At 38.3% G+C, this 24,207-nt stretch overlaps 1 protein-coding gene across 3 annotated transcripts in view; it reads left to right on the top strand.

The window, feature by feature from the left end:
- Nucleotides 1–1,144: 1,144 nt before the first annotated feature.
- LOC18433326 (uncharacterized) overlaps nt 1,145–24,207 on the top strand; it is a 49,562-nt gene continuing 26,499 nt past the window's right edge. For all 3 annotated transcript variants that reach the window (XM_020666562.2, XM_020666561.2, XM_006843420.4), the window contains exons 1-3: nt 1,145–4,372; nt 4,609–4,848; nt 15,605–15,734. In XM_020666562.2, coding sequence (XP_020522221.2) covers nt 1,593–4,372; nt 4,609–4,848; nt 15,605–15,734 — 3,150 coding nt within the window. In that variant the 5' untranslated portion in view covers nt 1,145–1,592. The remainder of the gene's footprint in view (nt 4,373–4,608; nt 4,849–15,604; nt 15,735–24,207) is intronic.

Raw genomic sequence — 24,207 nt, 5'->3', positions numbered from 1 at the left:
ACATTTCTCACATTTGGATCAAAATTTTAGGATTGAAAAATATTTCTGTCCATAATTGTTTTCCTCATTTTAAGTCAAATATCATTGTTTTTATCATTCGAAATTTGATTTCCAGTCAGATTTCTCCATTACACCGCGGTCAATTTTATAAAATAAAATTAATTCCACAAAATTTTACATTTTAAGGGAAAAAAGTATATTAAAGTTTTAAATGTCCTAGATCAACACCCAACTTCTTCAAATGTGCTGAGTTTTGGATTCGTGGAAGCAAGTGAGAGAGACAACTCAGCTTCTACTGCCACAAGGACACAAACAACAACACAATAATGACGTAGGGGCCTAATATTTCAGTTCTAACCTTCAACACTATTTACACTTTTACAACTAGGCTCTTTCGAGAGTATAGTTTACTTATACTCCCTCGGTGAAAAGATTTATAGTGGAATATCTTAAATTTTTGGAGCCATTTAAGGATGAAAAAAGGTTAATATAAGTACGAGGCTCTAAATAATTAAATTAGAATGCACTTAAAAGTTTTTATTAAAAGAGGTTGTTTTGATGCTTAAATATGGTTAAATTGATCATCTCGACCTCAAGAAGCATGTACATGAGACAAAATAGATTTTAAATTTTAAAAATAGTGCATCTTGCAATACATTTTTTGACTGTCAATTTTTAAGTTTTTATAGACCTGCTTGATCTGCAGTGTTTGTGAAACTTTAAATTTTATAATTAAAGATGAAATAGAGTTTAAGGCTATTACAAAGATTTTTAGTATTAAAACCATATTTCTCGATACTATTTGAGGGTGAGCTCTAATTTGATTATTTAGAGCCTTAGCTCTATACAAACCGCACTCTTTAAGAATTATTAGATGATTATTCTTAAAAGAAAAAAATTGCTATTTAAGTTTTCTAACACTTAGATCTTACTATCTAAAAAATTAATAGTCTTTTTTTAATCTCGAGACATTGAGGTTAATGTATAGGTTGAAAGCATTAATCTCTAAAATTTGAGGACCTAAAACTAACGGTAGATGAGGTTTTATCCGCGGGAGTAGTTGTACATTCTACTCCGGCAGGGTTAGAATATCTTTTGGCAATTCATTTACACGTATAAATTCACCTACTCAAATTTTGTTACCAAAACAATGCATTTAGGGCATAAGTTTCCTTCTAACGTTCACCTTGTCTCCCTATTTTTTCAAACTGAGTGCATATGTGAAGCAGAGAAACCCTCAGTTTAATAGAGAGAGAGAAAACATGTAGTGTAAGGTAACCTCCGAGCTCCTCCTCGTATCAAAATAAAAAGAAAACCCTTTCTCTCTCCTCCGATTCCTCCCTCTGGTTTTCGTCCGTCTGCAAATCCATTGAGGCCGGCCATCTCTCTCTTCCACACAAAACCCTAAACCCTTTCTCTCTCTAGAAAATGTCTTGTTCTTGAATCTTGAATCGTTTAGAAATCTATCCAAACCGCTATCTATTAATACAGTCTCTCTTTCTCTCTCTTCTTCCGATCCCACTATTTCCTGGCGAGTGATCGAGAACGGGAAGCTGGAAAAGCGACCTGTAATTGATGAGGACTTCGCCGTAATGTCGGCCATGCTAAATTTCAGAGTTTCAGCCAAGCCTCAAATGGAAACCAAAGCTTCGAGCTCTCATCAGGCCAATCCTTCTCCTTTCTCTTTCCCTGATTTTCGAAGAGGTACTTCTCAGAACGCCAAAAACCCTCCTTCAAACCTTCCCTTTGATTCGTCCTCTCTCTCTTCTTCAACTTCTTCTGCTTCTTCTTCTTTCTTTGAATCCATGGGTTTTAGGAATGGTGCCATGGATTCACAGTCCGGTGCTTCTAGGGAGAATCCAGATAATGCATTCTTTAAAAATTCTGCAACGTCATCTTCTTTTAATGGAAAATTAGGGCAGTCGGATTTGAGGAACGATCAATCAGGGCTTCGATGGAGGCCTCGGCTTGCAAAGTCCAGGAGGCATTTGATTTCAGGAAAAGGAAGGCCTCCAGTTTTGGGGTCTTTGTCTTCTGGTTCAGATGGTAAAGAGAATTCAGGGGCCTTTAATCCCTTTAAACATGCAGAGAGTTCTGGTTCTTTTAGAGGAACTGGACCTAGCCCTTGTTTTACAATGGATTCTGATCGACCAGGGGTTTTTTCTGGGAAATTTGGGGACAATGGTAAGTCTGGTCAGTTGGGTAATGCTGATTCTTCTGATGGGTTTAGATTTGTGGGAACCAGCAATGGTAATGTAAAGGAATTTCGTTTTGGTGAGCAAGCACAGAGCGTGCAGGATTGTATCCATGGCTGGAACCCTTTCTCGTCGGGCTTAACTGGCAAGTCTTATTCAAAGGATGATTTGGGTGCTAAAGACCATGGTCTCACCATTAATGGTGAGAAAACTTCTACTGAGTCTACAGAAAATATTCATGAGAGGAAAAATTTTAGTTTTGGGGGTGGAAGTGAGGCTAAATTATTTTCTTTTCAAGGGACATCAACGGGTTCTTTTAGTCAAAATGAGCCATCTATGCTCCCTGATAAACTGAGGAAGTTGAAGATTGAGACCGAGACTACTAACAACAAAGGCCCAGAGCTCAGCTTTAAAGTTGACAAAAGCTTTGAAAGGAATGGTTTCACATTTGGAACAAATGGGGGAAAAGGCTTGGGTTTAACTGAGAACTTCAATGGCAACAGCAAGCGATCTACTCTTCAAGATGAGATGAAGAAGATGCATTTGGGTAATGGCAAGAGCTCTGAAAATGAAGCTTCTTTTTCTGGTAGATCACAGAGGACAGCTCGTGCTTTCGCCGGCACAAGAAGGCGCCATGTGTTGCGTAGTACTCAGAATTCACAGGTTAGGGAGAGTGCAAATTCTCAGTCCAGAGCTTCGAATGAAGATACCAACTCAACAACCCCGACAAGTGCGGCATTTGGTGGCTTAACAGAAGCCAAAGTGGCTGTTCCAATGTCTTTCATTTTTCAAATGGGGGAGTCAGGTGTGAAACCAAGCACAGCTAATCGTTCGAAAGAGGATGTTGAGAATGGAACATTTGTTCCTCCTATACAATCATCATTTTTGTCGCCATCATCATCTGTTGGGCAATGTGCATTTGTTCCACCTTCTCTGCATTCATCATCATCATCATCTGGAGCTTCTTTCACATCAATTAATCAAGAAAGGTCGGAGGGAGCTACCCACTTTAGTTTTTCAGGCTTTCTTGGAGGGGTGGATGCAACCATTGCTGGCTCAATGGGAGCAAAACAGGGAGAAACTCCTCTCCAAAATGATGCTCCAAAATTTGATGATGACTTTCCATCTTCAAGCCTACCACCAAAGTTTGAATTCAATGCCAATGTGGGCACACCATCCAAGAGTATAAGGAATCGAAAAAAGAAGGAAAATGTTAGGCACCATGCTCCAAAGCATCTTGGACAAACTGGGTCTAGGGAAACACCTGGCCAAGCATCTTTAGAGCCTGAAGCTTCAGAAAGTTATTCACCAATGGACTTCTCTCCGTATCGAGAAACTCTTTCAGCAAATGAAAGCTCGAGAGGATCGTCAGTTGCATCTGATTCTTCTTTCCACTTGGGTACTGCTGATCGGATTCCACCTATGCGAAAGTCGGATTTTATAGATGGAAAGGTTGAAATTCTCAGTTCTGCAACTAGAAACTTGTATATCAATGAAGGTGAGGTACAAACTGTTAGTAAGGAGGGTTCCAATCATTGTTCTGAGTCGAGCAGTTCTGAAGATGATCAAGGTTTTCCTCCAAAGCCTGAAGATGAGGCTTTAAGAGCCAAACTTGAAAAGGTGGATATCAAGGATGTTACTAGTGCTGCTGCTTCTGAAACTGATGGGTGTCTGAGAGAAAGAGTAGAAAAGACCGAGGCCAAGGGTGATAAAGAGTTTAGCTTTTCTTTAAAATTGGAAGAGACCAAGAAGACTGATTTTACCTTTGTTGCATCGTCCCCGACGCAAACTCCATTGTCATCAGCAAGGCACCATTTTAGGAAGAAGCACCGCTTGAAAGTTGAACCACATGCTCTCAATCAGAATCCCATGTTTCACCCTGCTTCCCCTTCTATCCAGCCCTTCCCACTTGCTAGCAGTGGGATGCAGGGAGCTGGGCTATTTGAAAAAGGCGATGTATTCCTTGGTCGATCAGCTGGGGTTCAAGGAGTGGCAGAAGAGTCAAAAGGCAATGCAATTTCTTCGTCAAAACAGGAAGCACAGCAAGATTTTATGCCACGTGGTGATAGAGGTGCAGGAAAATCTATGACCTTTGCTATTCCTACTCAGACAGTGAACCGACCTTCCACTGCCCAAGCTGCTGAATTACAGGAACTTTGTGAGAAGTGGCGACTTAGGTGAGTCCATTGTTTAGTAGCTTCTGATTCTTCTTGTTTGAAATCAGCTTCTCTTTGTTTTTCCTAGATTTACTCTTTCATATCATCATCATCATCATTTTAGCCTTTCCCAATTAATTGGGGTCGGCTATTTGCACTTTCATATGATTATGAAATATCTGTCGAATCTTTCTATCATCCGGAAAATTGGGGGTTTCCCTCATTGTCAGTAAGGATATTTGATTTCATGTAATCAGGGGTAATCAAGCTTATGCAAATGGAGATTTACATAAGGCTGAAGACTACTACTCACGTGGGGCGAATAGCATTCCTCCAAAGGAAATGTCCACAGCGTGCATCAGGGCATTAATGCTGTGCTATAGCAACCGTGCTGCGACCCGAATGGCTCTTGGTAGGGTGAGAGAAGCGCTTATGGATTGTTCAAAGGCCATTGCCATGGATAAGAACTTCTTGAAAGCTCAAATTAGAGCTGCAAAGTAAGGAGTTCTTCAAATCAAGTTCTCATCTTCTTTGAAATTATGCCTGATTTAGTTATTCACAGAATTATTTGGGTGATGCTTTGTTTTGGTTCAACGTGCCAAGTGTGTTCTGTCTAGAAGATTGAAAAACTTATGTCTTTTCTATTCTTATGGATCATATTGTTTCCCTTGAATTTTTGGTTAGATGGAACTTGTAAAAATAAAATACAATTGTCGATTGATTGTTTGTTACTTCAATTTGGAATCCTTGTGGTGTAGTTTAAACCTGCTCAAAACTCGGACTCCCTCCTGATCTGGTCTGAGCCTCACCAGGTGCTCAAAGCAAGTTAGCTCAGCAAGTTCCAAGTGGACTTGCCGAGTGTGGTCTGAGTTGGGATAGTCGCCCACGAAAATCTTTGAAAAGTAGGAATAATTCAGAAAAAAAAACTCCCATCAATATCCAAGTTCAACTTTATATTATGTAATAAATATAAACAAATCGAAGTTCCATTACAACAGTCATACACATAAGGTACATACATATAGTAGTAGTGTGAGTCTCATAGTCATTGTCCCACAGAGAGTCAGAGAGATACAAAGAAACAAGAGGCATTCCAATCTTTAACATCGGTATGCACTTTACAGTTAATAAGAATGCCTTAGAGGGTCAAAATCACCTTGGGTTTCTTAGTAGTGGTGATTCCCCCAATTTTTGTTATGGGATGGATGGCGCTTAATTCAATTTTGCCATGGCTATTCCAACCATAGTTATCGAAATGTCTCACCAAAGGTTGCGATTCTGATTTGGAATCCCGATTCACGAAATCCATTTCTATGACGTCATGAATCTGGATTCTTTATTTGTAATGCAGCCTAGAATACTGCTTTCAAGTATCTAGACAAGAGAGATAAGCTTAAAGTTTACAAGAGGACTACAAAAGGGTAAATTAGTCATTGAGTCTAACCTTTTATATTTTTTCATTTATTTCTTGAGTCTTTTTGTTCACTTAGGGGCATAAATAGTAATTTGTAGAGTTTCTTATGTCTTTTTATTCACTTGAAGTCTTTTATAATAAAGGGCCATGATTAGATTAGATGGATGGCCATGATTAAGTCTTGTTAAGGGTTTCTTATATGAGGGATGTACTCAAGCATTGTGGATGATCTTGTCATGGACTTTATTTAAGACCGTAGAGCAGCAAGTGTGCTTTCTTTTATCTCCAGTTTTTAATCTTTCTCTAGTTTTGGATCTTCCCTATCGTCTTCTTAGCTAAACCCTAGCTCCAAGCTACCAGATCCGGGCTAGGTTGGTATCAAAGCCCGGCGATCAGTAAAGACGGTATTGTAGGATACTTAGTGTAGCATAGATTTTGTGCCCTAGATCAACAAACATGCCTCCACACAGAGGAAACGAGGAAAAAAAACAACGATAGAAGCCTTTGATGGTAGTTCGCAACAAGGGATTGCGAATCTGAGGAGATTGGTGGAAACTTAGTTGTACGTTTGGCATAGATGGAAGCAGGAGTATGAGATCGAGGCAGATATGAATTCATAAATCCTTTCCATGATCAGGCTCCGAGGAGAGAGGTAGTGGATCGTACGAATAGGGACACTAGGAGGTGGGAAACTAGTCCCAAGGTTGAGATCCCGAACTTTTGGATGAGGACAACAAACATTCTTTCGAAGTGGATCCCATCTACGATATGCCGGTTGATGAAGAGGATTCAATCATACCCTTATGAGGATTCAAGTTTGGTGGAAGAATCAATTTATGATGAAGAAGTTGGTGAACCTACATTTGATGAAAAGAAAGAACAAGGTCCTATCTTCAATGCAGAACATGCTATTGGCTAGGAAGATAGTGGTCGTGACGATGTTTATGATGGTGAAGAGGGGGGTTATTATGCTGAGAGCGCCAACAATAACTCACCAAGTTCAAATAGAAGGAGTTCATGGCTGCAATGCATTCATCTTAACCCATTTTAAAGTTTGTAAGCGAGATATCTTAGGTATGTTCATGGACAATAATACTATGCATATCTACTAGAAATGTTACAATTTTCCAAGTGGACAAAACATGTACATAATGGATAAAGTTTCTTTGAGAGATGCAGTAATTTGGAACACATTTCTCTCTGGTTTCTTGAATTAGATCTTGTCAAAATTGGGGAAAAGTGCATATTCCTCGTTGATGGACATGTAAATCATGCACTATTGTTGATGATAGTTAAGTATTGTCCATATTGTTGGCATGCAAGTCAGTATGCGTATAGCATTCCTGCCATACATGGCCTTGTACATCATGGATTTGAGTTAGTAGGAATCTATGGACAAGATGGGTTATCTCTTGAATGGTATGTTGCACTAAATGGGCTTCCCTTGTTTGGACAAGGAAGTATGCTCTTGATGGGGGCGATGTAGTAAATTATGTACCATGGCAGAATGAAGCTTCTTATTGGGAAACTTATTTTCCCTTATTAATTTCTCATGTTTTATTGAGAGGTTGCGATGTATATAATATTTTATTTGGTCCAAAACATGTGACTGTGTTTTTTGTTGAAGACGATTCATTGGAATTGAGCATTCAAAAACTCATGGAGTATGATGCCAAATATAAGACAGTAGCTGACAAGCATCGCCTGGAGATTTTGTGTGGGCAATCTTGACTAAGGATAAGTTTCCAGTTGGGGAATATCATAAGTTGAGCCAACGCAAGATTGGACCATGTGAAGTGCTGCATAAGATTAATGTCAATGCCTATAAATTGAAGCTTCCTGGCCATATTGACACTTCCGTTATTTTGTATCTTGGTGATACCTCTGACGACGAGCTACTGAATTCGAGGGCGAATTCTTTTTTAGAAGGGGGGGCTGATGCAGCTTAGAATACTGCTCTCGAGCATCTAGACAAGAGAGAGAAGCTTGAAGTTTACAAGAGGAACCACAGAAGGGCAAATTAGTCATTGAGTCGATCCTTTTATGTCTTTTATTTATTTTTTGAGTCTTTTTATTCACTTAGGGGTATAAATAATAATATCTAGATACTTTTATGTCTTTTAATTCACTTAGAGTCTGTTACAATAAAGTGCATGATTAGATTAGATAGATGGCTAGGATTAAGTCTCGTTTAGGGTTTTTTTATATAAGAGATGTACTCAAGCATAATGGGTGATCTTGCTATGGACTTTTATTTAGAATCCTAGAGCAGCAAGTGATCTTTTTTTATCTTTGGTTTTTGAATCTTTCTTTATTTTTGGATCTTCCCTATCTTATTCTTTGCTAAACCCTGGCTCCAAGCTACTAGGTTTGCGTGATTTAGGAATCTCGATTTCAACACTTGTAGAAAAACAATTCTAATATTTTTTGAGTCTCGATTTCGCAATTGTTGAATCTTGATTCTAAATTTGTTGAATTTGGATTCTATATGTAATGATACTCTTTCTAACAAATTAGAACCACAAACAAATGGTCATGAACTACAAATAAACAATGCAGAACCTATGAGAAGTGTCAAATTAAAACTCGATGCAAAGATATCAGAATCTCGATTCCATATATCAAGTTCTCGATTCCATACAGGTCGATCCCAAAAAGGTTAGAAACTCGATTCCAAAGAGGATGGAATCTGTATAAGTGGATTCTATATATGTAAGGATCTTGATTCCATTTGAGACTAATCTCGATTACTATAAAGTAGAAATCTTATTTCCTGCAATCCCCTTGTATGGACGTCGATTATGAAAACTTAAATCTTCTAGCCAACCATGATTTCGCGATTTCGATTCCTAAAATGATTAGGAATCTCGGGCGTGTCCAACAACTATGATTCTAGCCTTCATGCTTACACCAATACTTTGGGCTTCTTGCTCGTCTCCTTAGCATTGACCTCATCATCTTGCTCATCATCTTCGTCTACTTTGTGCCTGTTGTCGAGTCTCCTTGGGACACCTCTTCTTGCCCTCCTCTAGTTCTGGACTAGCGTGTTGTTGAAGGATCCTGTTGTTGATGACTGGTCCTTAGCTTTCGACTACTTATTCCTCTACAATACTTCCTCAAATCATCATCATCATCATCATTATCATCATCATCATCATCATCATCATGGTATTGTCCCAATTAATTGGGGTCGGCTACACGAATCCTGGTCTGCCATTCTGCTCTATTTAAGGCCAGACCCTCAAGGCGGCTATATGTCCCCATATCTTGTCGGACTACTTCCAACCACATCCTTTTGGGCCTACCCTTTGCCCTTTTACAATACTTCTTCAAATATGTTTTCAAATTGTTTGGATAGTAATCATGCCTTTCCTTTCTCATTTGGATCTTCCTTGGATTTCGATTGTAGTGCACCAACACAAATTTGTGAAGCCTCCCCTTGACGTGTAGATACATTGCAATGTACTCTAGTTTTTATAACACCTTGTGGTGGAATAAGTATTGTTGAGGATCATAATTGCAATCCTTTTTGAAGTGAGGGGTGTCGCCTTCATGTATATCCTTCCGTCCGACTTGCTCGAAAAAGGGAGAAAATGAATTAGTCAAAATAAGATCTACAATCACATATAATAGTTCTAGTATGATGAGTTATTATTTATGGGAGTTTGAAAGCTGACCTTGGTCTAGTTGTGCACGTTTTCTTCTTGCGAGATTTGACTCAGATTTGCTTTGTGCATCCATATAGAAAGCAAGCTAAAAGAACAAAATGCACTTTTTCAATTTACAAACTATAGCAAGTCAAAGATCCATCACTCAGTTCACATTTAAATAGAAAGTTTACCTCTTTTGAAACATTAATTTGTGTGTCCTCATCTTGCTTTAATCTTCTATTGCGAAACTTCCCCACTTCCATGCTCTTAGGGTCTTGGTTCTTACCTGGTTGATAGTGGCATGTGGGGTCCCACAAGAAACCTGGATATATTGATATAATTGTAACGTCAATGACCAGGTCTGATGGGCTGCAACCTACAAGCACATAAATAGCAAATTGAGATATATCTATAGTATTGAACCTTGAAATTGAAAGTTACCTGCTGTACGGATTTGGCATTGTAGTTTGTTGGCCCACTTTCATTGATGATGTTCTAAACTTTCTTGTGGTATTTGCAATGCGCTTGTATGGCCTGCTTTGGACAGTTCAATGCTTCAAAGAGGAATCACATAGCTATCTTGACATCATAATCAACCAACTTGAGGACTACTACAAGTGGGACGGTTGTAATAACATTTTGCTTAAACTTATCCCATAACCTACGGCTACTAATGGTCTCTTCGACTTCTCTTGTGGGTTGAGCCTTTGAGATAGGTTCATAAACCCAAACCTCAGTTGCTACCATCTTCTTGATTCCCTATTGCAAATATGAGATTGCCCTAGTGACTGCTGGCCTTATTAGTTCCCTTCCATAGTGTTGTCTCATTATGCTAAGGATGTATGAGTGGTTGTATATTAAATTTTTGTTGTTGACCCTTGCTTAACGTAGTTCTTCACTTGCTTCAGTTTGTGGATTGCTTCCAACATGAGGTCTGCATAGTGAGTTGTGCAACCGTGCCAAACCAAATGCCTCATTATGCTAAGGATGCCCTTCCATAGTGTTGCCTCATTATGCTAAGGATGTATGAGTGGTTGTATATTAAATTTTTGTTGTTTACCCTTTCTTAACATAGTTCTTCACTTGCTTCAGTTTGTGGATTGCTTCGAACATGAGGTATGTATAGTGAGTTCTGCAAGGGTTCCCTACTTTAGTGTAATGCCTTACATTGTCTACAATCACTTGGGCTGAATTTTCCTTTGCAATCGCTTCAACTACATTATCAAGCATCATAAATACCAAGCTTTCTATTCTTGATTTTGTTGGTGGCATATACACTAGAGTGGAAGACTATGTCTCTTGCACAATATATCAAACTTCATTATGGTCCTCCCTTTCCATCGTACCAGCCGTTTGACATAATGGTTACTCCAATCCTTCACAACATGGTCTTATGCTCATCAAGAAATATTTCATACTTAGCCACCCCCTCCTTCATGCATGCCCTAAAAGCTCATGAAAAATCGGGACTCAGGCCCCTGAAAATCAGCACTGCGCTAATTATTGCATTGAATGGAATCACAATGTCATTAAATCATTTTGCTATTGCCTTCTGTATTTTCTTCTTGATTACCTTCCACGTGGGGGACCGGGAACCTAAGAAAGTGTGGGGCTGCAATTATCAAGACCCTAGCCATTCAAGCGTGGTGCCCACTCCCCTCTAGCACTTTCTACAAAGTTGAGGAACATTTCTTGGAGATTATGATGTGGATCAGTTATGAGCTTGAGGTCGTCATACATGATTTGGAATGCTAATGGTTATCTTGTTCAATATTAGGACTCCTGATGAAAAGTATGAATTTGCTTATCCGTGGTAAATTATTGCTCACTTGCGTCATTGTTTTTATAATTATCATTATTTTGATTACTAACATGAGATGTATATTATGAAAAGTGATGCTGACCAGTGCTAACTAGTGCTTTTCTAGTTCGAAATTGTATATGGCCAGCCCACCTAAGTCTATATTACCTCATTTTATCTTCTATTGAGCCACCCCTAATTTCCTTCAAATGTATAGATTCAGAATTCTATCCTTTTTTTGTCTTGCTACTCATCCATCTCAACATCTTTATCTTAGCTACCCTTATTTTATGGATATATTGTTTCTTGACCGCCCACCATTCCGTTCTACAAAACTTGGCTGGTATTATAGCCGTCCTATAAAACTTCCCTTCAATTTCATTGGTATGCATCGATCACATAAAACTCTGGAAGCATATCTCTAATTTGCCCACCCAGTTGTAATTCTACGTGTGACATCTTCCACAATTTCTCTATTTTCAAGGATTATTGACCCCAAAGATCGAAAATAAGCTCTTTTAGGTACTTCTTCGCCATCAATCTTAACTACCATCTTATTTCTAACCATGTTATTAAACTTGCATTCCAGATATTTTGCCTTTGTTCGGCTAGTTTTAAAACCTTTAGATTTCATAGCATCCCTTTGACGATCTTGGAGCCAAAGCCTGAGTAGTGCTCGCTCCTGCCATCAAGGGAGTTTCATCCCTATCTTGTAAGGATCTCAATCCCTGACTAAAGGGGATTTTGATTGCTTTGGAGGATCACGACCCTACTGAAAATGGGGCAAGATCATGGTTCTTAAGAGAAGTTTTAAAAGTTTTTTAATTTTGAAATCGATGTTTTGTATTTTGTGCTGTGTTTTTCTTTTTTTCTTCAACGTTCTAGCTAATTACTACTTTAGACGATTCTTGTTTTTTGTTTTCATAATCGCGATTTGGATAAGTGGTTGAAAATTGGTGAACGGAATCGAAATCGCCCGAGTCAGCTCGGACCTAGGGGACTCCTTGCTCCTAGATAGTCTCGAAGAAGGGAATTGCGAGTGTTGTCTAGAACCAGGAAGTTCTTGCTATAACAGATTGCTTTGTCTCATCTAGTTAGGGACTTGGATGATTCCTAAGTTCGGTTCTTATCATGGCCCCTCAATTTCATTTTTCTCAATTTTTAATGGGTCATTCAAGCTATAGAATTCTCATTGTGCATGTGTAATAAATGCTAAAACTGGATTAAAAAATTTAGATTATACATTTCTCAAATTTTGAATTCACTTCTATAGGCTGGCGTTATCCCACTAGTTAACAACTACAATGTTAGCCAACGGTCCAAACTTAATCTTGGCCAATTTGACGGTCACCTCATTTTGTATTTGAATTTTCATTTTTTTTTACAAATCCAAATGACTTGAAATTTTAGGTGTTTATTCTTCTCATCAAGGTGCACTTAATAAAAATATTAAAAAATAACTTGCAAAATATAAATTGACCAAAATACCCCTGAAAAGTTTTGGGGGAATTTTTGTTAATTTATTTTTTTATATATGTTTTAGATTCTACTATTATTCAAGAATAAACGTTCAAAATTTCAAGTGATTTGGATTTGTAGAAAAAAATTAAAATTCAAATACAAAATGCAATCGTGACCAATGCATCGCGCCCAGATTCAATCTAGGCCATTGGATGACATTGTAGCTGTTAGCTAGTGGGCTAATGCCAACCTTTCCATATATATATATATATTTAAATAATATATTGGGATTGTATACAATGAAACCATTTACCTTTACTACAAGGAGGTCGCATTTATTTATAGCCATCCAATGAGAAATCTGATAGCTTGGGTGTTTCACAAAGTTCGAAAATATTTCTTTTGAAGTTTGTGCATGGTCAATAGTATAATCAGTGTTTAAAAAATCATCGATCCGATCTGGAATCGGGTGATCCGGATCGAGTATCGGTGATACCGCTCCAGATCGGGTATCGGTAATACCTGGTGGTTCTACTCTTTTTTTTTGGAAATCTGGGTTTCTTTTGCACTCCTGGCTTTTTGGCATCGTTACACGTGAACAAAACTGACAACGCTGACAGTTTCTTGCATGTCCACCGTCTTTTACGCTAGGTGGCCTTGCCACATATAGCTTTGCACCATGCCCTTGATAACTCAAGTTGCATGCCTTATGCTATGCAGACTTGTGCCATGTGTTTTATACGGTGAAGTGCTCCTTCATCGTTTTGATGTGGGGCAAATGCTTTTTGCCTGTTCACTCTATTGTATTAATGTCTATTCTTAAAATTAAATTAAGCTTTTGCTATAAACAATAACCCTTTTATTAGATACTAGGCATTAAGTTATTCGTTAATAGAGATTAAAAAGAAAAAAATAGTACTAACTCATAGGATATTAGAACAACAAGAAATAATATTAATACTAGTTTATTGTCCATTAAAAAAATTACTAGTTTATGAGACATTTTAAAATAAAAAAAATAACACTAGCCCAAACCACTTTAAAATCTATTTTAAAATTGCTTTGTCAATTATCCCACATTGCAAGTATGATAGTTATATATTTTTGTAATTTTATTATAATATAATTACAAATTTACGTTTCTAAATTCTATACTTTGTAGATTTATTTATAAGGGTCACACCTTTGTTTATTATTAATAATTATACATTGATAACCAAATCTTGTATTTCATGTATTTATTTATTTACATTATAAATTATATAATGTATTATTTTTATTATAGCTGTAAATAATTTTTTTAAAAAAATAGATGATATTATAAGACAAATTTTAAATTTATTCATGCAGGGAAATAACATCTCAATATTCGTATATTGATAAAAAAAATGTAAGTTTTGAGTGTAGTACCGCCATATTTTATTGGATTCCTAAAAAACAACATTTATAATGATTTTTAATATTTTTTTTGGAATTTTTTTAAGGCCGAATCTGACTGATTCCCGATCTGAAACGCCGATTCATCGATTTGGATGGTTTTTGAGGTGCCCTATCCGCTTTTTAAACCACTGGAACAAATGCAACCATCCAATTTCGCATCCAATGGTCAAGATTAATTGTGATCACCTTGTACCAAAGGTAAATGATCTCATTGTATGTGTGTGTGTGTGTGTGTATATATATATATATATATATATATATATATATATATATATATATATAGTTCATATAAGGTTGCAACCTTATACTAATAGAATTAAGGTGCAGCTCAAAAATCTAGTAGAAAAGAGTGGATTGAAGGTAAAAAAACCTTCCAATGTTTATAGATCTCGAGATGTATGGATGCAAAGGAAAAAAAGAATTTCAAGTCCCAAAAATAGTGCATCATGTAACAAATTATCTAGATCATTTATTTTCAAGATTTTCAAATGTTTATAGATCTACTCGATATGCACCTTTTTTTGGGATTTAAATTTCATAATTGGGGTAGAACATGAATTTTCAAGCCATTATAGGGTTTCCACACCAAACTGGATCTTCTGGCAAAATTAGAGGCGTGCCTTATCTGTATGGTATATGATGGGCCCCTTATACAAATCTGACCATATATATGTATACATACATACATACATACATACATACATACATATGGTGTTCCTCAAGCATTCCAATATAGTAGATATATCAAGCGACTCCTGAGCGTGCTGCTTAAACAGCGCTCTCAAGCTTTCCCAAGGTAGGGAACTTCAGTCATGGGTCAATCCTAGGCTCCCGCTCCAGCTTTCGCATCTGCTCCCAGTCCCAATGGCTGTGGGTTGGAATGCAATTCCTGAAAGTAGGAATCTCGATTCCTGCAATATGTATTGTACATACAATACTTCCTACCGTAGGAATCTTCTAGCTGCTTGTGATTCCGCACTTCCAATTCCTAAAACGCTTCTGATCTCTCGTGCTTCCAGCAACTGTGGTAGAACAAGATGTTTCTGTCGTTTAGAAGCCTGTTATTTGGAGCTAGTGAAGAACTCTAGATCCACTACAAAAAGATGCAGTTGTGTACTTTAAGTAAATTACTAAGTTTGGTGTCTCAAAGCTCCTGCCACAGTTTTCCTTCGACTTGAGATTTGTGTTAGAAATGGATATTCCAAATGTGCGTTTTACCTTGTATGACAACTTCCTTGAAATATTCATCCAGCCATTAATTTTGTATCAAGAAATGGTTGCATTGGTTTTAATTGTACTAGTGTTTGTGCTAGATTGAAGCTGATGTTTTGGTTGGAACTATTACCTATTGTTTGTTTTAGGATGCCAATGATGAAAGCCTTGATACTTTCTATGTATCAAAGTTGTTCCAGCGATGTATTATTGCATGTTTTGAAGTATTGTTAGTATGGTTTGTTTATTTCATTTTCTATCTTTGTTATTCACAGCTGTCATCTTGCACTTGGGGAAATTGATGATGCATTGGCATGGTTTAAAAAGTGCTTGCAGTTTGGAAATGATTTGGGTCAAGATAATAAAGTTTTAGCAGAAGCTTCTGATGGCCTGCAAAAGGCTCAGGTATTAAATATATTAGCTATTTCTTGTAGCATTCCTTGTTTGTGTTTTCTTGGTTTGAGATGGTGAATGATAGGCTCTTTTTATATCTTCAAGTAATTTCCAGGATTGTTTTTTCTTTCTTTATGATAAGTAGCAAAAGTTTTATTGAAAGCTAGAAATTGCAATTTAAGTTTGGGCCACTAGGGGAGATATTTCTAGGATTCCTACATTTATGTTATCCACTGGAACCTCAATGTCTGCTGGATTTATGATTTGATTTATCCTTTACGTGCTGCATGTAGGAATAAACATGGGTATTAGCTTCTGGTTTCTTAAACTTAGTACCTTGGAAGAAAATGAGCCGGATACTGAAACTTACAATCTTTCCAAATTGAAAAGAAAGTATAAAGTTTCCTACAGGTAGTAATTTGCAGTGCAATGGAAATTATGTAGCAAAAAGAAATAATACGTTAAGGAAAGTCAGTATGCTAAATTTATTCGAGCATTTTTAGTGGCCTAGGATAAATTCTTTGGAGTGTTATCTCTTTTTCCAAAAAACTTACATGTTGAACTGCAAGTTTTATTTAAAATTTACCTCAAACAGTTGCATAGGACTATAGGCCATTTTGGAAAAGTAGCATTTTCAAGTATTGCCTCTTCTGTCACAAAAAAACCCTGGCAGCAAGAGATATCCCTACGTATATATGGAGATGACAAGTGGGTTATGGAAGCCTTTTCTATGCTGTTACCAGGTGAGCACTTTTTTCTTAGCTCAATGAAATAAGATTTGTAGTACCTCAAGAGTCTCCATTCCTGACTTTTATAGATTAAATTGCGAGGCATGATGATACGGTGTTTCTGTGGTCTATTTCAACATTCACTTTGATGCAGCAATAGGTGTGAAGTGTCACTTGTTTGACATTGTAAATGGGAATTTTACCCTAACAATGACATTATAGGGAACGATACAAACTGAAACTTACTTGTCAGGTGGGGCATCTCTACCTTTAGCCCAAACCTTAGATCTAGTAGGAATCTATTGTTGGTTATCATTTTCTGCTGAAATTAGTCCTCCTATAGAGTATAGACTACTATTCTGTGGTGAGTTTGTTGTATGATATTGCGAACACTTGGTTGTCATCTGTTTGATAAGCAGTGTTACATGGACACCGACACTCGTGTGGGTGTCTAACATGTACTAAGATCGTCAAGTGCTTTGCCAAAAAAAGTCGGTATGGGAAGATACATCCATATAAAATTTCTTATTTTTTTTTTTTTTTGAAAGAGTTAACATTGTATTACTGAAAGAGATAAGTACAAGTATTGGTAAGTCCGAGTTAGTTCACCCGCTAGGGGTGGCTCGGTAAAAACCATCAGCGTATCATATGCAAAAAGGGCTTATAGATTCCTCCCGAATTCAAGGATTTACATGAAGCTTTCAAAAATTACAAAAATTACAGAAGGCCTAAAATTGCCAGCTTATACTCTATGTTGATGAGCTGTACCAAAGGTCCTGTGCAAAAAAGGAGTCGACCCCGGCTTGATCTTCTACTCGCATACTAGCTCCCTCTTTCGCCAAGAGATCTGCGAAGTCCTTGGATGTCCTCCCTATATGCCTCCAAGAGACGTCCATATCCCTGCAAATATGGTCCATTTCATCAAAGATAGTGGTTAGGTACCATCGTGTGGAGAGGTAGTCCTACTTGCCCCCGAGCGAACGTTTTTTGAATCTCCTTCTATGATGAGGTGTAAGCCTCAGGAACGGTTGAACCTTTTCAGGCCTTGTAGGAGGGCCAAGGCTTCTGCGTCATGTGCATCCTTGATGCCAAGATGCTCTGAGAATGTAAGGAGTACTTTATACTGATGGTCTCTAAAGACCCCCCCAGCCCTTGCCGAGCCAGGATTCCTGAGGGAGCAACCATCGAAATTTAGCTTAATGATTCCTTTTGGGGTGGTAGCCAATTGTTGGTTCTTTGTGGCTGTCGCGGTTGGTGGTAGAGGATATTTTTCCACTGAGAGAAGAACAAACTCCTTGGTATGCCTGAGTATACCTTGTGCTTCGAGGCCCAGAATGTGACCATGGAAGTTACCTTGTGCAGGAGTGTTGAGACTTGTAGTTTTGAACCTTGGAAGATTCTTTTGTTTCTTTCCACCCAAATGGTCCATATAGTTGCCGCTAAGGTTGCTTTCCACAAGACTCTTGTAGCCTTCGGTCATTGAGAATGTAGATCATAAGCGATGAGCGCTTTGACAGAAGGATGGGTGACCCATTCGATGCCAAAGAGTTGCAATATTTTGCCCCAAAGTTCAAAGGAGAAGTCACATATAAATTCTAGTTTAACAATAAGTAATTTATTTAAATTGTAGTTGCAATATTTTACTCCAAAGTTTAGAGGAGAAGTCACATAAATTTTAGTTTAACAATAAGTAATTTATGTAATAAAGTTTGGATTATTTTTGGGATTTTATATACATTTTTTTTTAAATACGGGCTCAACACCAAAACCACCCGAAACCGGAACAGGCCAATGGCTGGTTCCGATCTAATTGGGCGGTTACTGGTTAGATCGCCCGGTTTTTCCAACATGGATTATGTCTGACCAATGTGAGACAAATTCCAATTTGGCAAGATGCTTCAAAGGTTTGCAGTTAGACGCCAAAAAGATTGAGGTTACAGCAACCTCTACAATTGAAGTCCTTAAGGGTCAAGTCCCATAGAAAGAGGCTACACTACAATGTAGGAAAATGAGAGAATGGATTCCTCAGTTTCAAAGTGCATGCGACAATGATCTGCAAGAGGAAAACTCTTTCTTGGAACTAGTCAATGGTGAGGTTTACGGTTGTGAATAGCGCTACCCAACTAAAGGCCAAGACGTTGGTGGGAAAGGGGAGATCCAAACTTTGTTTTAAAGGGAGGCACGGTTGGTTGAAACAGGATACTGAAGTTCCCTAAAGGGGAATGAGTCCAATGACTCTTCATGTCCTGTTTGGGAGAAAAAGAGGTTTAGAGCACGTTAAGGAGGGCAATTAGGTCTTCTGTTACACAGTTGAAAGTGATATCCTAAAGACTTGCTACAAGGAATATTTTTGGCCACATAATTTTTACGATGCTTGCAACCTATCCAAGAATATGACCAAAAAGATATTCTATCTCCATCAAGGTTGAAAAATTCGGCTGCCTTGCTGCCTAGGAGGATGTGCTCCTAGGCGCCAACTAGGTGCTCGCTTTAAAGAGGGCGCATGGGCGTCGCTTGGATGTAACTTGGCTGAGCTCAGAAAAAAGCCACGGCCAAGGGCAACAAAGTACACTCTCTCCTCCCCCCCCCCCCCCACAACCCCCAACCCCCATCCCCCATCCCCTCTCTCCCTTTCCTTAAAAGAAGAAGGGAGAGAGGGGGGGGGGGGGGGGGGGGGGGGGGGTAGAGTGGAGGGGCACTCTAACCCCAAAAACCCCTTGTGCCTAACGCTACCCCTTAAAAACAAAACAAAATGTAAACCTCCTTAAAAAAAAATAGTTAAAGCATTTAAAAATGGTTAAGGCCCTACTCTTGCACATAAGCCCATGTGCTATCTCTCAATATATAAAAAGAAAAAGAACAAAAATAATATGGCTCCAAGTCTCTCTCTCTCTCTCTCTCTCTCTCTCAAGCACAAACACACAAATGGACCCATATAATCTCCCTACATATAAGAAGAAGAAAAAGAAGAAGTTTACCCCGAAGTGTACGATACAAGGCTCCCCCTCTCTCACAGACTCATATTCTACCTCTCTAGACATGAGAAGAAGAAAAAGATGAACATGTCCTCCAAGTGTTTAATGTGAAACCACTCTCACACACGGGCCCATATGCTCTCTCACAATCCATATATCATCATCATACGAGCTTTATTCCAACTATTTGTCCGCTACACGAATCTTGTTGCGCCATTCTGCTCTATCAAGGGCGATACCCTCAATTAGACTATAAGCCATTATATCTTTTCTCACTACTTCCATCTATGTTCTTTGGGTCCTTCCCCTTACCCTTTTAAAGCCTTCTACTTGAACGAAATCACCCCTCCTAACTAGTGTTGTTTTAGGTCGACGCTACACTTGACTAGACCACCAAAGTCAACTTCCCATCATTTTATCGCCTATTAGAGCCACCCCTAAGTTCGCTCGAATGTATTTATCATGAATTCTATTCTTTCTTATCTTACCACTTATACATCTCAACATCCTCATTTCATCTACACTAATTTTATGAATATGTTATTTTTTGACCGCCCAACATTCGTCCTATAAAGCGTGACTGGTCTTACAACCGTCCTATAGAACTTCCCCTTTAGTTTCATTGATATGTGACGATCACATAAGACTCCAAAAGCACATCTCCATTTCGTCAACATCTCTCACACTTTATAAGATAAGAAAAAAAAGGATGATTTTTAGGTGTTTGATTCAAGGTCTCGTGCATGCGCTCATGCACACACACACACCACACCCCTATACATGCCCCTGCTCCCCTGCCCCTATTGCCCCCCAACACCTTAGGGCGCCTAGGTATTTGGGCCACCTTCACCTTTTCACATATTGACCTCTCTCTACGATTTGCCTTGACCCTAGTGAAAGCCAATAACTGTTAATGCCAAGAGTAGATACTTGTGTAAATCCCAAAAGAGTGTTGATTAGGTCTTCTAAAGGGAAACCAACTGTTATGATCAAACCCATACTCGTGAAGCAGAAACTCTCTCCAGCTTTGCTGGTGGTTGGCAAACCACCGCCTTCATTTTCTTAACAACGTTAGGTTCATGTTTCTAAGATTACATATGCCAAGAACCCCAGAAGATTTAGGTTGACACATGTCTCAGGCGACGAGGTGTATTTTGCACTCGGAGATATCACTCAACACAAGAAAGATTCCATGCGGCGATCAAGGCTATCGACAACTGAAAAAAGCATGATGAAGAGGGAAATGAAGTAGATTGGATACCATAACACCCAAGATCTATTTTTGAAGTTATTTTAGAGCTTATATTGATAATAATGGCTTGATAAATCTAATGTAAAGACAGGCAATTATCAGAAATAATAATAATGGAAAAGAAATATCAATAACAATCCAATTTATAATAGTAACTTTTATACTAACAATGAACTTTAATTGCATTGAAACAAACTATCATTAGAATATAAAAGAGTACTTACATTCTACAAATACAAAGACTGGTGAAGAGCTTCCACTCCTCAGGACATTGACTCGGCAAGCTATCAAAATTACAATCACACATACAATCCTCACAATCACTCAAAGTCGGTGTGGCTTTATGAACACCACCCGATATACAGGCTTTTTAAAATGAAAAATAAACGAGATAGAGTAAGATTGGCAGAGTTATCAGAGTGAATAGTATTTTTGTCAAAGAGAGAAAGAAGAGAAGCAGTGCTCAGAGATGTTTAGAAAGGACTTAAAGAAGAACAGATGGTTTTAGAGAAGAGAGGTTATGAAAAGATTAAACGGATAGAGCAGGAATGCTCTGAGACGCTAACCAAACAGAGTAGGGGCACTCTGAGTTATAGAACAATAAACAGACAAGAATGACCAAGAGATAGAAAACATAAAAACTTACAGGAGTTACGGCACAAAGGAAGATGAGTAACTCGAAGAGGAAAAGCTTAGAGAAGAGCAGAGAAGAAGAGAAGAGAAGAGTTAGGCACACTCCGGATGCCTCCCTTCCAAGGAATGACTTCCTTTTATAGATGTAGAAATCCTCGGCTCAATTATTAGAGTGCCAGCTCAAAAGGCAGGCACAGTAGTTGGAGGTGACCAAAAGGCGAGGCACGGTGGTTGGAGATGACTAAAAGGTAAGGCACAGTGGTTGGAGATGACTAAAAGGTGCCACTGTAGTACGGCGGCATCTGGGAACAACCTTTGTCGATGATTTTGACAAGTGGAAGTATGGCGGCATCTGGAACAGTAACTTCTGTCTGTGGGTCTGACAGGTGGTAGTATGGTGGCATCTGGAATAGTAACTTCTGTCGGTGAGTCTGACAGGTGGTAGTATGGTGGAATCTGAAACAATAACTTTTTGGTATTATGTGTCGGTAGAATAGTAACTATGGACAGGTGGCAGATAAGTAGTAGCAGCTGGCGACTTTTTGGGCTTTTATTCGGGCTAACTGGCTTTTATGGAAAGTCGATTTGTGGTAGTATAAGCGCGCAATCTTCTCCTTTAGGGGTAAGATCTTCCTCATTTGTTGAAGTTGACATTGCTTCAGCTTCTTCTTCAAACATTTGTAGTAACTTTCTTTTTAATTCTTCTTTATAAGCAGTTGGGTTTTGCTGCTTCATTTTATTTAGGTATTCAGAAAAATGATCTTCCTTTTTCTCTTGGACTGGAGTAGAAATTTTTCTTAATTTTATATTCTCAGGGTCTACAACTTTATTCTCATATACGCCCACCGTTTAATGTAAACTTGTTTTCCTAGTTTAGGAATATATTCCCAATTTTGGGTATAGTCATCAGTTATTGCATATGTCCATTTCATTATCCATGGGATTTGGTAAAAAGCCATGAAGTATAGATGCATATCAAGCTTGGGGTTTTTATTATTGTATTCAGCAAACTTTTGTTGAGAAAGCAGTATTTTTTGTGGTAATATATCAGATCCAGATCCCCAAATTTGGAACCATATTTTGAACCAATTTGGAAGTTCAGAGACTAATGGAAGTTTTATTTGTATAAACCAAGTATGGGAATTAGTATTGTTTTGGAGATAGAATACCCTGTTCCAAGCGTCTATGTACTCAGAATACCTGTAATATTTGTTATTGAATTCTGGTGCATTGAGCTTTCTGCTCCTTGTGGGGTCCAATCCCCATTCTTTATAGGAAATGATTTTCCTTATTTGGAACTTAGAATAAGCAATGGTATTTGTATTCTTTTGACAAAAATGTACTAGGGTTATCGAGCCGGTTTCAAGCAGAATGGCCTTGTACCATTCTCTAGTCTTATTATTATTGGAAGGGCTCATATGGTTTATTAAATGTAGGTTGGCCAAATTAACTGGATCCATGTCCATATGTTCATCTTCTATTACTGAATCTGATAAGAAAGTGGTCTCTATAAATATTGATTTTTCCGATGCTGGAGTTCTAGCTGGGCTAGGAGCTTGCCACGTTATGAGGTGGTTGGGAGTAATAGGAGAGTGTATAAGAGGGCTTCCAGATGAAGATGGGACTATTTCTTTCCCTTTTCCCATATTTAAAGGGACTACTTCGTTTGTTTTACTCGTATTTGTATTTGTATGAATTATTATACGGCGATCTCTGTTATTCCTGTCTTTGTCCCCCTTGCAAAAATTCACGAGTGAGAAAATCAAGAAGGAAATTAGTGTTTCCTTTGATGTGTTCCACCTCAAATTCAAAGGAAGAAAGAATTGCTTGCCAACGCGCAAAGATTTGTTTGGAAACCAGATTTTTGACATCTGTGAGAAAAATATCTTTGGCTGCTTTGCAATCAGTGCGAATGAGGGTAATCCGGCATCCAAGGGAGAGGAAACAATGTTTCCACAGCGGCAGCTTGCATTGGATTTGTTTGATAGCATGTTCTAGTTTGAGGGGTTTTTCACTACACGGAGGAAGGCCAAGATATTTGGCGGGCAAGGTGTCAAGTCCACATCATGTAGATTCGAAATCAAAAGGGCATCAAAGAGAAACCCAATACCAAAGAGCTTATATTTGGCTAGATTGACTTTCGTCCTTGTGGACAACTCGAAGCAGTGAAGGAAGAACCAAAGGTTGTCAACTTCAGAGTACAAAGCATTATAGAAAACAAGGGTGTCATTTGCATATTGGAGGCAACAAAGTGCTTCACAAAGTTTGAAATATTTGAAGTTAAAGAGTAGATCCGATTGGTACAACCTTACAAGGGACCTGCTGTAGACTTCTGTGACAATGGCAAAGAGGAATGGCAAAATGGGGCTCTTTGGTGAAGACCCCTTAAAAAGGATAAATGGCCCTCAAGGTAGCCATTAAAAAGGATGAAGGAGGCAGAGGAAATACATCCATGTATCTAGCAAAAGCCCATCTTGGCCAAGACCTAGTCAAGGACACCCCAGTCGACATGGTCGTAGGTCTTCTCCTAGTCTGAATTGAGAATCAAACTAGGGGTTTTGGTAAGGTTTCTATAATGAAGGACATCATACGCTATATGAACATCATCAAGAATTTGGCAGTTTTGCAGAAAACCACTTTGGTTGGGAGAGATGATGGTACTAAGGACTGACTTGAGCGTAGTGGTTAAGACTTTCATAAGGATCTTATAGGAGGAATTTAGAAGGCTTATTGGACAAAAATCTTTGAAATCATTGCCTCCCTCTACTTTTAGGGATTAAAGTGATGCAGGTGGTGGGTATCTCTATTAATAATTATGGATGTATGGGGAGCTTTAGGATTGAAGAAAAGCTAATAACTATTGAATTTCATAAAGGAGCGATGCAATAGCCCTTTGG

The sequence above is a fragment of the Amborella trichopoda genome, chromosome 1, assembly GCF_054954075.1.
Source record: "Amborella trichopoda isolate Santa Cruz 75 chromosome 1, AtrichopodaSantaCruz75HAP2 v2.0, whole genome shotgun sequence".
In the NCBI taxonomy this organism is placed as follows: Eukaryota; Viridiplantae; Streptophyta; class Magnoliopsida; order Amborellales; family Amborellaceae; genus Amborella; species Amborella trichopoda.
This window is presented reverse-complemented; position numbering and strand designations above follow the sequence as displayed.